This window comes from Triturus cristatus, chromosome 8 (genome assembly GCF_964204655.1).
Source record: "Triturus cristatus chromosome 8, aTriCri1.1, whole genome shotgun sequence".
NCBI lineage: Eukaryota > Metazoa > Chordata > Amphibia > Caudata > Salamandridae > Triturus > Triturus cristatus.
In genome coordinates this window covers 1,609,509,855-1,609,525,515 of record NC_140591.1, presented here as the reverse complement: position 1 = coordinate 1,609,525,515, position 15,661 = coordinate 1,609,509,855, and the positions used below count along the sequence as shown (strand labels likewise).

The following is a 15,661-nucleotide window of genomic DNA, read 5'->3' as shown; positions in this document are numbered from 1 at the left end:
GTGTGACCTCTAAAATTGCAGTGAATATGCAACCCTGGGCAGTTCAGCAGGAACAAACGGCAGCCATATTCCAAAATAAGAAAGGTGCTTTAATTGGACTTCGCAAAGACATCCAGGTAAAAGCAGTGGTTGCAGATGGAAACACAAAGGAAAATGACCACCCCCTGAAGATTCCACAAATGTGCACCTTCTGGCTGAATTACTTCACTCCTTCCTGTACTCCCATCTCCACCATACCTTCAAAACTCTTTTTTCCTCCCCTAATTAGGTGATTATTTTAAAAAGACATGTACAAGCAGCGGTTTGACAATAGTTTTTTTCCCAAAAGCAATACATTTAGCTAGAAGTTTAAAATATAGGTTTCATGAGTGTTTAATTTAAGGTAACTGTGCTCTGTTTTCAGTGTTTACTGGTAGATTAACTAATTTAACTTGTGGAACTTGTTTAAGATTTTGGTTTTATTTACTGTTTTTTAATAACGAGATGGGTTCAAGCACCCCACACCCCTTCATTGTTTTTACTTCCTCCTCCTGTATTTAAAAAGACCCACAACCCGGAAAACAAAAACAAATGAAAGTAACTTGTAAAGGTATTGTTAATCCAACTGCCTGGCTGTGGTGGTAAAACTCCTGTAAATTGGTTGGTGTTGATGTAGAGATAAGATAATATGACCAGGTTAGTTTTTACCGTGTTGTGGTCTTAGATGTAGTGACATCTATCAGGATCGCAGTGACCAGACCTTGCACATCCTCCTGCTGACGGGCCCATGTATTACCGTGCAGGTCATAATCCGTCTTACAGATGTCTTCTGAGGATGCAGGGTGATTGGACAGATCTGATTCTTCCACAGGTAGAGACAGTAGTGTGGAATCTGTTTCAAAGTGGAGTATTGTAGGTGTGTGGAGGCAAACATTGACTCAGACGGATTCTGTCGATTGGAATCGTGTGTACTGTAACGGAGGACCAGCTGGTTCTCTGAACAAGCTGAAGATTGTGCAGTATTGAAAACCAACCCATCTGAAAGTCACATTGCAGTTGTAGCTCAAAAATCCTTCTATACTAAAGATCAGCCTTCATTTTAACATTAATGTTCACATAGGTCAACATTTCCACTAAAAGGTGATCAATGGGAGATTAACACCAAACGACAGAGTTGGTGGCTCCGAATCACTACGAGTACTATTGTAAATCAAGCACCGTTTTCAGTCCGACCCCTGCTCATAAAGCCATTGAGTTTCTTGCACTTCCAGTTTTGTCATTCGACTTTTTTTTTATCTGTTCGCCATCCCTGTTTTCCTAAGACCAATACCACAAGATGTTAGCATGACTTTTGTTAACTAAGCAGGCCTCTTTTATGGTTCATAGAGGGTGGAGAATTGGATATCTTTTATCGTGCACACACGAAACCGCGGGTGCCTCTCAGCGCACAAGGTAGTGGTGCGTTAGTATATGGTATTGCCTATTAGGGCTATTTTAATTTGTGGACCAAGCTAGGCCCATCTTCTTCTGTTTCTAAATCATGCAGTTTACACTTTCGCCATTTATAGTTAATTATCCTTTATTTGCGTGTTAAACATCTTTTCCAGTGTGCCCTAAGACAAGTTAATCCTACTGCAATAAGAAATCTTTGAGACTGTGTATTTTCCTTCTGTATGGGGCCATCTGTGGCACTCTCATTTGAATAGCTTGCATTTGCACGATTGCCATGCTTGGTCCAATACTGCACTCAATGTCTGAGGGGGCAAGGGGAGGGACATGCAGATGAGTATACGGCATCTAGAAAGGCAAGTGGCTGAGGTTCTGCAGATGGTGTGCTGAGAGACGTCCATACTCTCCTTGAGTTTGCTTTTGTGAAGTTCTAGATTTTACTTCACAACTCTCCAAGGGAGTTTTAGCCACCTCAATGGTGAGATTATATTTGGCAGTGCTTCACATACTTTTGAGAATATCTGTGACCCTCACTGAGATTATGACCTCACTTGATGTTAACCCAGTCATGGCTCCACTTTTCTAGCTATTGCTCAATTGAAAACTGTTTTTTTTTTTGCTGACATTTACAACAGTCAGAAGGGTAAGTGTGTTGTGGGCATTGTTGGCAGTTTATTTCTGAGGACAAAGTGATTTTGAGCTAAACTCTTTTCTTCCTGAGGTGTTACATATATTTACAGTCCTTCTTTCACTGTCACATTTGTTTAGGGTGGAAGAAAGGCAGAGCACCCTAGATCCGAAGATAAATAAACAAAAGTTGGATAGCCATTTGTCTAATTTGGGATTTTCGCTAACATTGTGACTTTAACAATAGAAGATTTGAGGGTATATCGTGTTTTGCTTCTAGAGATGCCATTAGACAGCCAGAAGGACAGTGATGTTCCCGAGACAGGAGGGGAGGAACCCAAACACTGAAGTGGCGAAAGAAGAGACAGGCTTCCTGTTAGAATTCAATGATGTCCTCTAGGATGCAGAGGGCTGCTGATCAGTCTTCTTGAGACTGCTGTTGGATGGATGACCAGAGTGAAGGCTGACACTGAAGTGTCTGCTGCCAGGGAGGGAAGAGACTTTTAGAAGGGGAGCATCCTTTTGGATTTCAACCTGATCGCTGTCAAATGTGGTTATTGACTGTCGGGTGCTGACCCCTATGTTTCTCTGTAATGGGTACTCCAGCATGGAGGCTGCCATGCTGTCAATGCCCTCAATGAGGATTCCCACAGGAGCTACTCTGTGGGGGAGCTTATGTGGCTCAGTTCACCTTTCTGCTTAAGGGTTCTTGTTTCCAGACTCAGAAATGTAATTTTTCTTTCCTGCCTTTTATGATCCCAATGGCACATTATCTTCATGTTCTTGGTATTTATTCAAAATTTTGAGCAAGCAGTTTGTTGCCGGGAGTAGCCTTCTCACTCAAGGTGATGTATGTTGGGCATTGTCCTACAAACAAGACTCGCCTGCCCTTCTCCCTGGCTTAGCCAAAGTTGATTGCAGACAGACGAGCGTAGGCAGCACCAGTACTGGGGGCCAGTATCACAGTTGCAGTTGTGTGAATCCTGAGCACAGAAAAATTCCTTGGTCGCTTCTGTTGTGGAACCCCTGGTTTCCGGTAGAGAAATGTTGGCAGAGTGAAGCAAAGTTTCTGACCCATCTTTCTAGTAAAGTTTCACAATAGTTCGAGATTCTAACAATCTGCATTGATACCAGACAGTTATGTATCCTTTTGCTTATTCTAGTCAGAGTGGTGCAGTTAAGGACTCTGTTAAAAGGTGTTATCAGGAAGACAGGGTGGAATAGGCAGCCTCCAGGCAGTGGGGGGAACCCACAAGAAGCAAGAGAGACTGCCTACTGACTACCTGCAAACCTGTGGGGATAGCCTTTCCAGTGAATGGTGGGCCAGGAAAGGGCAGGGGAAACTCCTGAAGCCTTGAAAGAGCAACTGTCTCGTCTCCTCCACACCTAAAAACTGGCCCAAACGAAAGGATTCCTGGCATGATCTGATGGAACCTTGCAATTCACATCTGCTGTCTGAGCTTTCTCCAGAACTCTATCTGCCACATGGAATGTACCAAATACAAAATGGATTAGTGTGCCACACACAGATGGGGACACACACAGGCGACATTCCAGCCCCACTGGATCATGGAAGGACCCTGTAGCAGTGGACTGGTAGACCACTTTTAAAACGCGGGTGAGACCAGGAGGCAACTCACTGTCCATCAGAGGTAAAAAGGCTTCTTTTTTCATTCTTCTATAAATGGTGTTCCTGCCTCTACTGCCATTCCTCTAGTGACTTACAAGCTGACCGTTATCAAGCTCTATAAGGAGGGTGCACAAGGTGTACCTCTAAACCACAGTTCATGCTCTGGGTCTCAGTCATTGTCACAGAAATACTCGCAGTGCACATGCATGAAATAATGTGTGTGCTGAGGTTGGGGTAAAAAAAAGTCACCCCTTCCTGTACTCGAGGCAGGTAAGCCTTTTTACATTGCTCTCTAGAGCAATGCAGGGGCTTTTTTGTGTCCCAACAGAAGCTGTCCTATTTAATATCCACTTGCTCAGTGGACAGGTGACAGGAGTGGCATTTAATATGGCTTCACAGCTCTTTTTGTAGTCCAATGAGGACTGCTTTGTGGATGTTGAACAAAGAGCATGAGATGGACGATGCGAGTACTTGAAGCATACTTTTTATACCTACAGTGAATCAAAGTCTGCCGCTCCCTCCCGTGAAATCGTTTCTGAAGTTGTAGTGTGAGATCAAGGAGGTGAGCAAGGTGAAGGGCCTCTTACAAGTGCCCAGGATCATGCCAGAAATACCAGAAAGCAGCCTGTGTTCTTTGTTTCCATGTTTCTTTGCTCAAACTGAGAATATCTCAGGATTGCTTTACTATTCGAAGCATCCCCTTATGGTGCATAGTGACCGTGCTTAGATGATCTTTACGAAAGTGTATAGACCATTTCTAGGAAGCCATTCTCACCATTGGCTTCTCTAACTGGGGCTTCTGAGAAAGTCTGATCTATCCTAAGGGATGTGCAAACGGAAAAAAGGCAGAGAAACATTGGAAGACAAATGTAGACTGGACCACAATGATCAAGCTCTTTGCCCTGTGGTGTTTCTACTGTAAAGATAAGTGGAGTGATTTGGCATGAAACATTGGATGCTCCTGTGGGACAGCATTTGGGCCTGGGTAGGGATAGTATCATTATTGAGCACACAAGAATCCTCTCTACACAATGGAGGGACAAGTGCCAAATTCTATTGAGACAAGAATGGCGCCTTTGGAGGATAGTAAATGAGTCTAGGAGAGGAGGATGGAACATATTATCCACGGATTCTAATACAATACAGCTGGGGCAATTTTAGAGAAGCATCATCTTCCATCAAAATTGGGGTTCAGGGAATCGGTGTATAGGCATCATTATTTTCCATCATCATTGTTTTCCCTTACGAGATAAGACTCCATACAATGGGCCGAGCCTGGTGGATCTATTTTACATCACCAGGCCCACATCTGCTAAAGAGACCTGCAGCTGGTTTACCATGTAGAATGCCCACATACTGTAAAATCTGTGGGTGATGGCTGAAGACACTCACAGTGACCCTCTTCCCCTTTCCTGGTGTAATTGCGCCCCTCGTCCCCCAATTGGTCAATCGTTGTCTGTGCACGTACAAGTAAGAAATGTCATTTGTTCTAGACCATATTGGTTTCAGCTAGGCCAGTCAAAGCCAGATCTGTTAGAACATGTAGCATTCATTCTCACTCTTTAATAAGTTCCACGTTGACTATCTAGGTTAAGGGAAATGCTGTTTTGATTGTAATGATTGTTTTCCTGACAGTTACCCCCGTCCTCCCCACCCCCCCTGACCCCCCCTCCCTAATCGTCTTATGAGCATCAAATGCCAGGCTGCTGCTACTCTGTACAGGTTTCAGACTCTTCTCATCGGTGTTACCATGCATGCATACCCGATTCATTATGGAAATGCGCAGTCTTTGCAAAATAGACTAACTCACAGGGCACCAAATTTTCCCGCCAGGAGTGGCAATGCAGGGCCGTTCTTTGAAAAGCAGCCCCTCCTGCATTTTTCAGGTACGCACCACCACTGCAGATTAAGAAAGCTACTGATCTCACACATTCCTCTGAATCTTGATATTTCCTGTGCCAATTTTAGGGAGTCATTCTTCAAATATTTGTTTTAGAGGTTGGCAAAAACCAATAAACTACTTCTAATACCTTATGGAACTAAAGTGGAGATCATGAAGTTACACTTATTTTATGCAGCTGGAATTTTGACCTATTAGTTTTTTTATACTGTGATTTTTTTTTTTCAGGCACATTGTATTGCAGTATACCGCTTACCATGTACTTTATACATAAAGTTATGAGACGTATGGGGATTGCGGTCACTCTAGGAAAATGGAAGTTTCACATTTTCTAAACCTAAATTGATTGTAGATGCCCAATATGCATGAAGTTCATGCCATCAGCACCCTACAATCCAGTTTCAATTATTGATTTTAGCCAAATCCACCTTTCACAGTCTGGATTCACAGAATAATTCTGCTAGCCATGCCTTTCTTAGCCTCCAGATTTTGAGCTCTTTTAATCAGCTGTAAGATAACTGAAAATTAGTTTTTGCTGCTTATATCAGTTTTTAGGATCATTTGAAAGGCCTGTTCTCCTGACACCATCCTCCTTTTAATGCCCGGAGGTGCTTTCTCGGCTGTTAATGTGTTTGTCATAAGCTCTATAACACTCCTTTCCCCTTACCTTTCAAGTGTCTTGTTCTTCCTTTTGTTCTGTAGCCATTGCTTTTAATAAAATGATTTGCTTGCATTCTGAAGCAGGAAAAAAACTTCTGGTTGATGCTCGATCAGCATGTCTTGAGCACTCACATATTGCTCTGCTTTTCTTAAGCTTTCCTATTTCCGTTAACTTTAATGAAAACTCCCAACATAGCTCATGCCCATGCTTTGCTCCGCAGGCCCTCCGTAATGTTGGATTGCTGTCTTTCTGTCTTTGATACATGCTTCACTGTAGCTCATCTCCCAGATCTACAAGCTCTCTTGCCCACTTGATTCATTTTTCGTAGGTCATTTACACAATTTAAAATAACATTTGTTTGAAAAAAGGTGTGCTTGTGCTGAAACTTGCCATTATCAGTGTTTGTAATATTCAGGTGCTGATCCTCACCCACCCCCCATACCCCACTGTATTTCAGTGCATAAAATCTTTCACATTATTCTTTCATAGTTTACTCCATTTTTAAAATCCACATTCCGCACCATTTCAGAAATCTTGTTAAAATCGATTACACTGGTGTGCATCTCAGTGTACGGTTATCGACACAACGTTCTGCGTTCAGAAGTGCATTCTAGGTATACCCTGTGTTGGCGAATGCGTCTCTGAGGTTAGGGCTGATGTGTCCCTCGAAAAATATGCAAAATCATTTGTTCAGTGCCATGTATGCCCTGGGACAGCGTACCCCATTCTAGCTGTTTTCACCACAGCTGAAAATGTTCAGGTTTCCTTTGGGGCTTCTTTAACAATGCCCCCCCCCCGTCCCTTCTGGAGTATTTCTCTTGGAGAAGGGCCGCAATTGTGCCATCCTTCCAGAAAGAGACTTTATAGCAGAACCTCTTAAATAAAACATCTTTGTGCACTGGACTTCTTTGGGCAGCAGGTTGAATGAATTACTTCAAACCAGTAAAAGTACTCCTCAGATGGGAGCAGGAAGACTAATATTTGTGCTTCCTCTTGTTAACGATGAAGGGCATGGTTTGGGGACCCATCTTGAACCCATGGAACTAACTTCGAATTTAAAATAATAGCTCTGGCACAGGTTCTGTTGACTTTTTTGGCAAGGATTGGCTTATACCAGCTGGTGTCCAAGGAGCACATTTTCTCATATTGTTACAAGTGAGAAGGACTGCTTCATTCCCTGGTTTATTGTAGGGTAGGGGGCTTTTATTTCACTTTCATTTCATTCCAGTTTTACTTCACATACATGAATGTTTACCATGCTCATGACAATAGTGGCTGCTCATCTCTGGGGAGATTGCATATCATTGCTGAGTCTGGAAGACTAGGAAAAAAAACATGACCATGGCTTCATTGGACCTGCCCTTGCCTTCATTCCTGGAGCTTCTCTGAACTTTAAGTAGTGCTGTCTGTCCAATAACTTCGGTCGGGTTCATTGTGTGATTCTCTACATCCAAATGGACTGTTGTTTCTAGTCCGTAGGAGTGTGAGGTGCGGCATGGCACATGGCTCGTGCCATTCGTTTCTGTGATTGTGGTCTTCAGTTTCCTACTAGTATTACAGCCTGTGTCAGAATACAATGGCTGCACTTCTGGCGCTCTATCCCAGTGCACTGAACTTGGGTGATTCGTTCTGGATTGGTTGGGGTGTTGACCTGCCTCTGCGGCAGTCTAGAGGGGTGACTTGAGAAGACAGATGATTAAGTGTGAGTGAGAAAATGCTTTTAACAAAAATGGCTGCAAAAGAGTTTCCCATTGTGTTTTTTATATGCGATGTATGAATAAGGGTTGTAAAGAGAACAAATCAGCATCTGTAAGCATCGTTTCCATACATGCAAGTTTGTAAGAGGAAATTACAGAGGTGAACTTGCTCCCTCTTGTTTTAAATGTTGGAGTAGTATAAATACGTAGTATTGATGTTCTGGCATTTATGAGCTTCAACGTCCATTGATGTACAAGTGGCAGTCGTATCCCCTAGACTTCAATATCCACCCTCTGTACTCTTTCTCAGGCATGAGGACGGATGCTCCATCCAACTGAGCCTCTGCATTCATGTATGTGTGTGTGTGTGTCAATATATCTATATCTCTATATATATATATCTTTCTCCATAGATTTAGATATCGATCATAGATATAGATATCGATCGTAGATATAGATATCGATCATAGATGTTGCCTCCTTCCTGGTGAGACAAAACCAAGCGTGTTCTGTGTTCTGAAGTCGGTAAAGAAGGCTAGTTTTGGTGGTTGATTTTGGCCAAGCTTATTCTTTTTTTCGGTTTTTGAAGAAGTTTCTTATCTTTGTTTTTGGACGGATACATTCTTCCTCTTGCATATTTATCATCTTCCTCTTGCCCACCCCTGTGGGAACATTGCAGTCATTTTGTTTTGGTTCTTCCATAATCTGGCTTCTATAGCACTCTGAATGGTTTGGTTCAGAGGTACGGGGGTCACAAGAACGTACATACATAACACTGAGTGTCTAGCTTGTTTTCAGCATCATTTTATGTTCATCATGCCTCCGGGTTTGTCAGCAGTTGCTGTGGAGCCTGCTCAAGCTAATATTTAAAAATGAACTAATATTGAAAGATCCTCGACTTGATAAATGAGTACGGCATAGTGTGCATTGTTAGGGGGTATTTGAGCACAGTCACTGCGTTGACAAAGCTTTTCTGGGGGTTTCACTGTTCAGTAGAAGCAAGTGCTGAGCATATACCTTTGCAAGTACTTCTTGGTGGAGAAGCTGAAGATGGAGTCTCTTGTCCTCCTGTGGAACCAGTCAGCCGTTTCACACCTCATCAAGAGACAACACCACAAGAGTGATCTTGCCTCAGTAACAGAACAGACAAACCGTGAATACTCTGGGATTTTTCATGTCCCCTTAGGCAAAATCTTGAGGAAGATTGTGCCTCGTGCATATCTCGTCCATTTGAGATCGATAAGGCTAACTCCGTAGATTTAGAACCCTTTGTTAATGGTGCTTCCTAGACCCTGTGATATTGCACTAAAGAGCGCCCAAGTGTCATTTGCCTCTGGCAGTAAGGAAAAGGCACGTTCTACAGGATAGGAGAACTGAGGATTATTTAGTCCAGTACCAGACACTTCTTTGCAGTTATTCTTTCATACTCCTTATAAAAGACCCTTAAAGGAGATGATGGGTGAGAAGGAAAGCATTGTTTAGTACTGACTTTGGTGCCTCTTTCAGGACTATTGTTGCCTATTTTAAACATGTCTGGGGTATCTTTTGTGTTGCTGAAGACTGTACACAATTATCAGTGACTGCTTTTGGCATCATAAACCCCTCAAATTTTTAAATTAAAGAGCGCCTAACGTTTCTCAATTCTTTTCTGTTTCTTGTGAACATATATAGCTTAACTTGCATGGGATTTCTCGGCTTCTACTTCCTAGGTTTCACAACATGATTTAGGCTCTGCTCCCACATTCTCCTCTTCCTCCCCAACAGTAGTTTGAATTTTGTGCAAGGGCTTTAGATAAATCTTAACAACCATTTTCGTTTATAGACCAGTTGTTCTGAATGTTTACCACAGCATTGCAAACTGTGGACTGTCCTTGGTCCCTACAATTTCTTGAATGTTGACAGGTGAAGAAGTCCTTCGGTATTCTACGGCAGACACCATCAGTCACTTTGATTATATTAATTTTGTCTGGATCCTTTCTAGAAGCCTTTGCACTCCAGTTGTAGCCTCAACTGGATACTGTATCCCCATACTGCGGCAGAATGGTCAGAACAGACTTAGCTTGCAGGCAAGAGAGTGAAGTGCAGTACAGAGTAATGATCCCGAACCGATCCTCAGTACATGACAAGGACTGAACTAACACTTAGGACAAGGAGGATTTTGAACTAATTAAAATGGTTTGCCACGCTAATCTACTTTTTTCATCTTTATCCTCTTCATTGCAATTTCAGATAACCCTTCCCAGGGTCTATTGAAAGCAGGAGAGTCTGGAGCTCTTCACAATTCACTCCCTAGTCATCTGGTTAAAACACGTGTCCACATTGGTAATTGTGACTAAAGGCCCATTATTTTTAATTCCATATCATTTCTCCCTCTTCTTCAGACTAGCAGAATGAATAGAAGTAATTTGTGGAAGGTGATGCTTAGCAGGTTCAAATACACTGCAGTCAATTGACAAGTTCATAGCAAGATGACCCCAGTGGTGTCTGACTCCTGGGATTTAAAGCTGTATTTCTTTACCACAGATGTGTCCCTGTGTCCTGTTTTGCCTCTCTTATGGCGCTCCGTGAGAACCTCTAGGGAATGCTATCCTTGTAGACTATTGTGGGAGGTTCCTTATGCATTGGCTTTCACTTTCCAGATCCAGCCCACTCTTAAGGCCAGAAAAATCAATGTTGGTAGACCCCTTTTAGCTGCCTCTTTTAGCCTTCATGTGCCTTGCGTTAGGTTCCTGGATCTTCTCTAGTCCTAGATTTCCTGGTCCAGAAGGAGAATCTGATTCTTCATCACCCCCTACAATTACTGAAATTAAGAGAATGTTTCTTGAAGAACCATGGAATGTGTAAAGTGGGTTTGCAGATGTCAATTCTACCATTCGGTGTGGTACTGAGGACACCACCACAAGTCGCCTGTAGGTTGTTACTGAACTCTCAGTAAACCACTTAGCCCATTGCATGAATCTCTGAAGGTTGTTAGTCCTTAATGACTTCTCTGGCTGATACAGGATCTCAAGTTCAAGTTCGAATAACTTTATTTGATTCATGTGTATCATAAAAGTGTACCATACATACATAAAATAGTTAATTAGTCATAAGAAAATTAAAAACATTTATACAACAATTGAGATAAAATACATATATTGATTCACAGTTTTAAAATGTTCAAATACAATTTTCTTACATTAAAAGAACATTTCCACCTCCAATGTTCTTGATGCCCCGGCACAGATTTTAATGATATACAACATCTTCTCAGTCTATCACAGGTTTATGTAACCTATATCATAGCCTAAAATAACTCGAGACCTAACTTCCCTATCACAATTCATTCCGTTTCCTAACTATTGAAGTTAAGCACAGCGCTGCAAATAGCAGCAGTAGAACAGGATCGTAAATAATTAAAACCTTCAAGAGCAAGGGTGAATTTCCTTCAAAACAGGCTTAATAAAGCGTGCCCTCGTATCTTTATAAAGTGTGTAAACAGCATCAAGTGCATTGTGCTTTGTTGGGATAAATTATTACAAGGACAGGGAGTCAGTCTCTCACACCAACTTGCCTGTTTAGGAAAAGCCACAAGAAAGTGCAATGTGCAAAGACAAAGCCTAGTCATAAGGAAACGTGATTGTGTATGAATAGTAAAAGACAAGTAAATTTGCTGATGGCATAACGATCCATAAGTTAATATGTCATTGTCCTATACAGGATCTCAATATGTTCACTTACACGCTGGCTTTAGATCAAACCAGACCTGCCAAAGGGTTTCTCTTTCACTAAAGAATGAGGTCAATAAGGGACATTTTACTGGTCTGTTTTATCTGCACTCTCCACTGCTCCGCACAGATCCAGCTCCACAATGGGGTCTTTACCTGTGAGGAGCTTGTATAATAAACAAGTCCATCAAACCTGGAATATTGTTTGCTTGGATAAGCACCCATCTGCTTCGGTCTACTGGTCTGAGAGGATCGGGTATCTTCAGGCTCCTGCTTCTGAAGGTCCTTCCATTGTATTCCAGTGCGACGCTACAGTCTTTCAAACGATACCTTCTTTAGCATTAAAGGAATTTACAGAAATCCACCTCAACTGTACAGGTCTCACTTTTCTGTTTGTGTTCCATCCTAGATTTAACACGTCCTTGGCTGAGGATTCTTTTTATAATTTAGACGTCTCACAAGCATTGAAATTCATTCTGGAGAGCACAAATTACTTAAGGATTTTTTTTCATCATTAATCACTAGGTTGAAGTTTCCATCAGAAATTTAGCAAAATCTATCATCTCCTGTCAGGTACTCTTCTGCATTTGTAAGCTGTATTAAATTGAGACTTGTCCGCTTGGATACTTCATATTTATTCCATCACAGCACCATTAGTGTTTCAAAGACCCTCCTTTTTCGTAAGCGGTTCTTTCTGTATGAACCATTGCTCAAACATCTAGCTGTCGATGAGGAAGGTCTGCAAACGTGTTATGTTTGAGGTTTGTCCTGTTGTACTGTGTCTCCCTCCCAGCACTTTTTGGGTCCTACAACCAGGTTCACATTGGGCCTGAAAAAATGCAGAGTCTGGAAAAAATAAGGTGAAATTGCCTTCATTGCAATAATGGCCCTGTTAGTATTTACGTTCCTTCTTCCACAACACCGTTTTAGCCATTGTTGGAAAAACATGTAGGTCTTGAGACTGAGACAGTGGTACCCACATAGTTGGTAGGACACTTGCATCACGATGAGATGGTTATTTTTAGGCCATTTTTAGAAAAAGTACAGTGACACCATTTTCTTAAAGAACCCTTTTCAGACCTGCCCGCAGGATAGGCAGTTATCCATCAGCCAGAAGAAGGAACAGAGCTCTTGAATCGCTGTGCCGGTAACATTTGTTTTACTTTATCTGCTGCCCTTCAACCCTCCTACATGTTGAAAGCGTTCCAAGCCCACATGTCTGATTTAAAAAAAAATGAGAACACTGAGGGAAATAATTGCTTCGCTTCACTGCCATCCAGCGGAATGTCCTGCAATTGCATATTCTATTTTTATTGGTTGTAAGACATTCCCAGACAGGGAATTTCTTTTAATATAGTTGTAAAATTGTCTCCATCATTATTGAAAAAACGTGAAATATTTCAAGGCAGATGAGTATAGTCAGGATCTTGGATGTGCAATGTTTCAGATGCATAATATCCACCATTGACTAATCCTGTCTGTTTCTCTTCATTCACTTCCTGTCTGTCTCTGCTGCTTTAGCCTCTACTTGGCATCCACTACCAATATGCGCTGCATCTTGAACCTGCCCTGCATACCTACACTTTTCATTGCAGTTCTACCCCATTACCCTTCTTCCCGCCTAGTCGGCATGCAATGATGTAATACCATTTGCCCTTTGTCTTACTCCATTCACCCAGTGTAATGCTCACGATCTGCCCTTCGTATTGTGTTAATCTGAGTGGCATTCCATCAGGTGCCCATCCTCCTTATCTCCAAGAGCCTTGCCCAAATAATGCCCGTCTTCCTGTGTTATTTCATGCATCCACTCATTACATGACGAATGCAGTTGAATTGTGGTGTCTTTTCATTTGTCCGTGAAGCAGTAACTCTTTTCTTCTCCAGTAGTGTGTGATTGGGTGTGAGCTTGTGATCAGCCATGGTTTAGAAGAATGTATATTGAGTCTGGTGATTCAGGAAGACATTCTGACTCTAAACGTATCTCTCAATCTTTCTCTCCAAAGGATCCCGTGTGAGGCCATGTCAGGCTCTCTGAGTAAAGATCTTGTGAATGATAACAGCTGCCTGCAGTCGCCACTCACTTTAAACCTTCACTCATCCCACAACGACCTCTATAGTGAGATCAGACGGAATACATCCCCGAAGAGCCGCAAGATCTATGCTTCCACCAATCTCCACAGTGCAATGGGCCTGGAGACGTCGCCAGACGGGGTGGGATCAGACCGTACTAACGCCAAGTGGATGAAAGAAGGGCAGAATCAGATGCGGAAAGCCGCAGAACACGTGAAGCAGGACCAAAACCGCAATGTTACATCCGAGCTTCCTGAGAAAGGCGGCATCAAAGAACTGTCAAATTTGAACCCTTTCCATGAGAAGAAAGAGATCCAGTCGTCTTCCAGCACCAAGGGGTTCCTCAACTACTACTCCGAGCTAGAGGTCTCTGCCAGGAATTCCATGAACAGCAGCAGTGGGCTCGAGAAACTGGTAATAGACATCAATGAGGAGGCCACAAAAGGGGACTATGAGGATGAAAAAAGAGAAGAGGATGAGGATGAAGAACCAGAAGAGGACGAGGAAGAGGACTCCACGCCTGTGCGGAGTGAGCAAACTGACCCCATCACTGCTGAGACAGCAGAGTCTGAAATGAGCTCCGAAGCCCTGGAAGCCAAACTGCCCATGGATACCCAGCCCGAGGGAGGAAAGGAAACGGGGAAGAGCGCCAGCCTGTTGTTTGGGATGCGAAACACCGCTGCCAGTGACGAGGACTCCAGCTGGGCCACGCTGTCGCAGGGGAGCCCATCCTACAGCTCACCCGATGACACAGGTAGGATGCATGCTTGACTTGTCGCTGATGATGGATAGCAAGGCTTTATTTGTTACTGCAGTGGCACAAGATTATCGGAGTGAAAATAGCTTAGATAATCTTCTGCCACTGCAGTAACTTTAACAGTTTATTTCTGAGTGAAAGGCCACCCTGCAGGAAAATCCCTTTCATACAGTCTTTATTAATAAACCCAAGGGTAGCTAAACTAGATTGGAGCCGGCGAACAGTGACCTTAAAGATGACAATCACTTGAATTGATATTCACTGAGGTTATGGAATAAAAGCGGGGTGCCTGCTGCAAGACCCCACTACTGTTTAGTGAAAATCGGGTGCTGACCCTGGAAGGGATACCTACTTGCGCCTCTCTGCCGGCATGTGATTGGCAGCAAAACTAACTGTGAGGGCTTTTAAAATGTGCTGCTGTTTAGGTTTGTTGAGGCTTTTTGGCAGGTGCCCTGCGGTAGTCGCTGTGGCCAAAATAGTTGCCTCTAGGCTGTATGCGTACCTGGCATGGTGACCAGCTTTCTGGGCAGAGAATGCTGTGCTTTTGTCATCCTCCTAGCCATCATAATGGCAGCTGGCACTGCTGGATTTTGTATACCTTGCCGGATTCTAATCTGTAAAGTTATGGGCTGCGTAGCTTTTATTGACCGGTTCAGATGGTAGGTGCTAGCTGTGTCGCTGGTGTCTCTGATTTTCTTGTGCTGTTTGTGCAGCGGACATTGCTGTGTGCCAATTCATGTGGTATACAATGTGCTGACTAAGTTTAAATGCACACACACTTTTTGTGCTTCATCATAGATGTTAATTTCTTGTGAGCCCCCACACTGAAGGGAACGCCTAGAAAGATTTCCTTGGCCCCAAGGGGATCAAACTCCTCACACCCCCTTTGTAGAAAAGGAAAATGGACAGGCGTCTCCCTTCTTTACAGCGAGGTAGGCTCCTCTATATACAGAATGGAAGGAATCCGACAAATGTGTCAGAGGGCGTCTCGTCTGCAGGAGTTGTTTGTTGATGCATAGACCCTTACCCCGACTCCTGAGAGCCGCAGAGAGACGCAGCTTTGTGGGATGTATAATATTAGGTTATTATCTACAATCGGCATGAAAACCTTGTGTCAGAATGAAGGAAATTATTATTGCAATATCAGTAGCCGTAATATAAAACAAGATAAACATTAGAAAATG

General features: G+C 42.9%; 1 protein-coding gene across 1 annotated transcript in view; it reads left to right on the top strand.

Annotated features, from left to right (window-relative positions):
- APBB1 (amyloid beta precursor protein binding family B member 1) overlaps positions 1-15,661 on the top strand; it is a 424,653-nt gene that overhangs the window by 66,571 nt on the left and 342,421 nt on the right. Inside the window, exon 3 of the mRNA XM_085623528.1 lies at positions 13,654-14,474. Coding sequence (XP_085479654.1) covers positions 13,670-14,474 — 805 coding nt within the window. The 5' untranslated portion in view covers positions 13,654-13,669. The remainder of the gene's footprint in view (positions 1-13,653; positions 14,475-15,661) is intronic.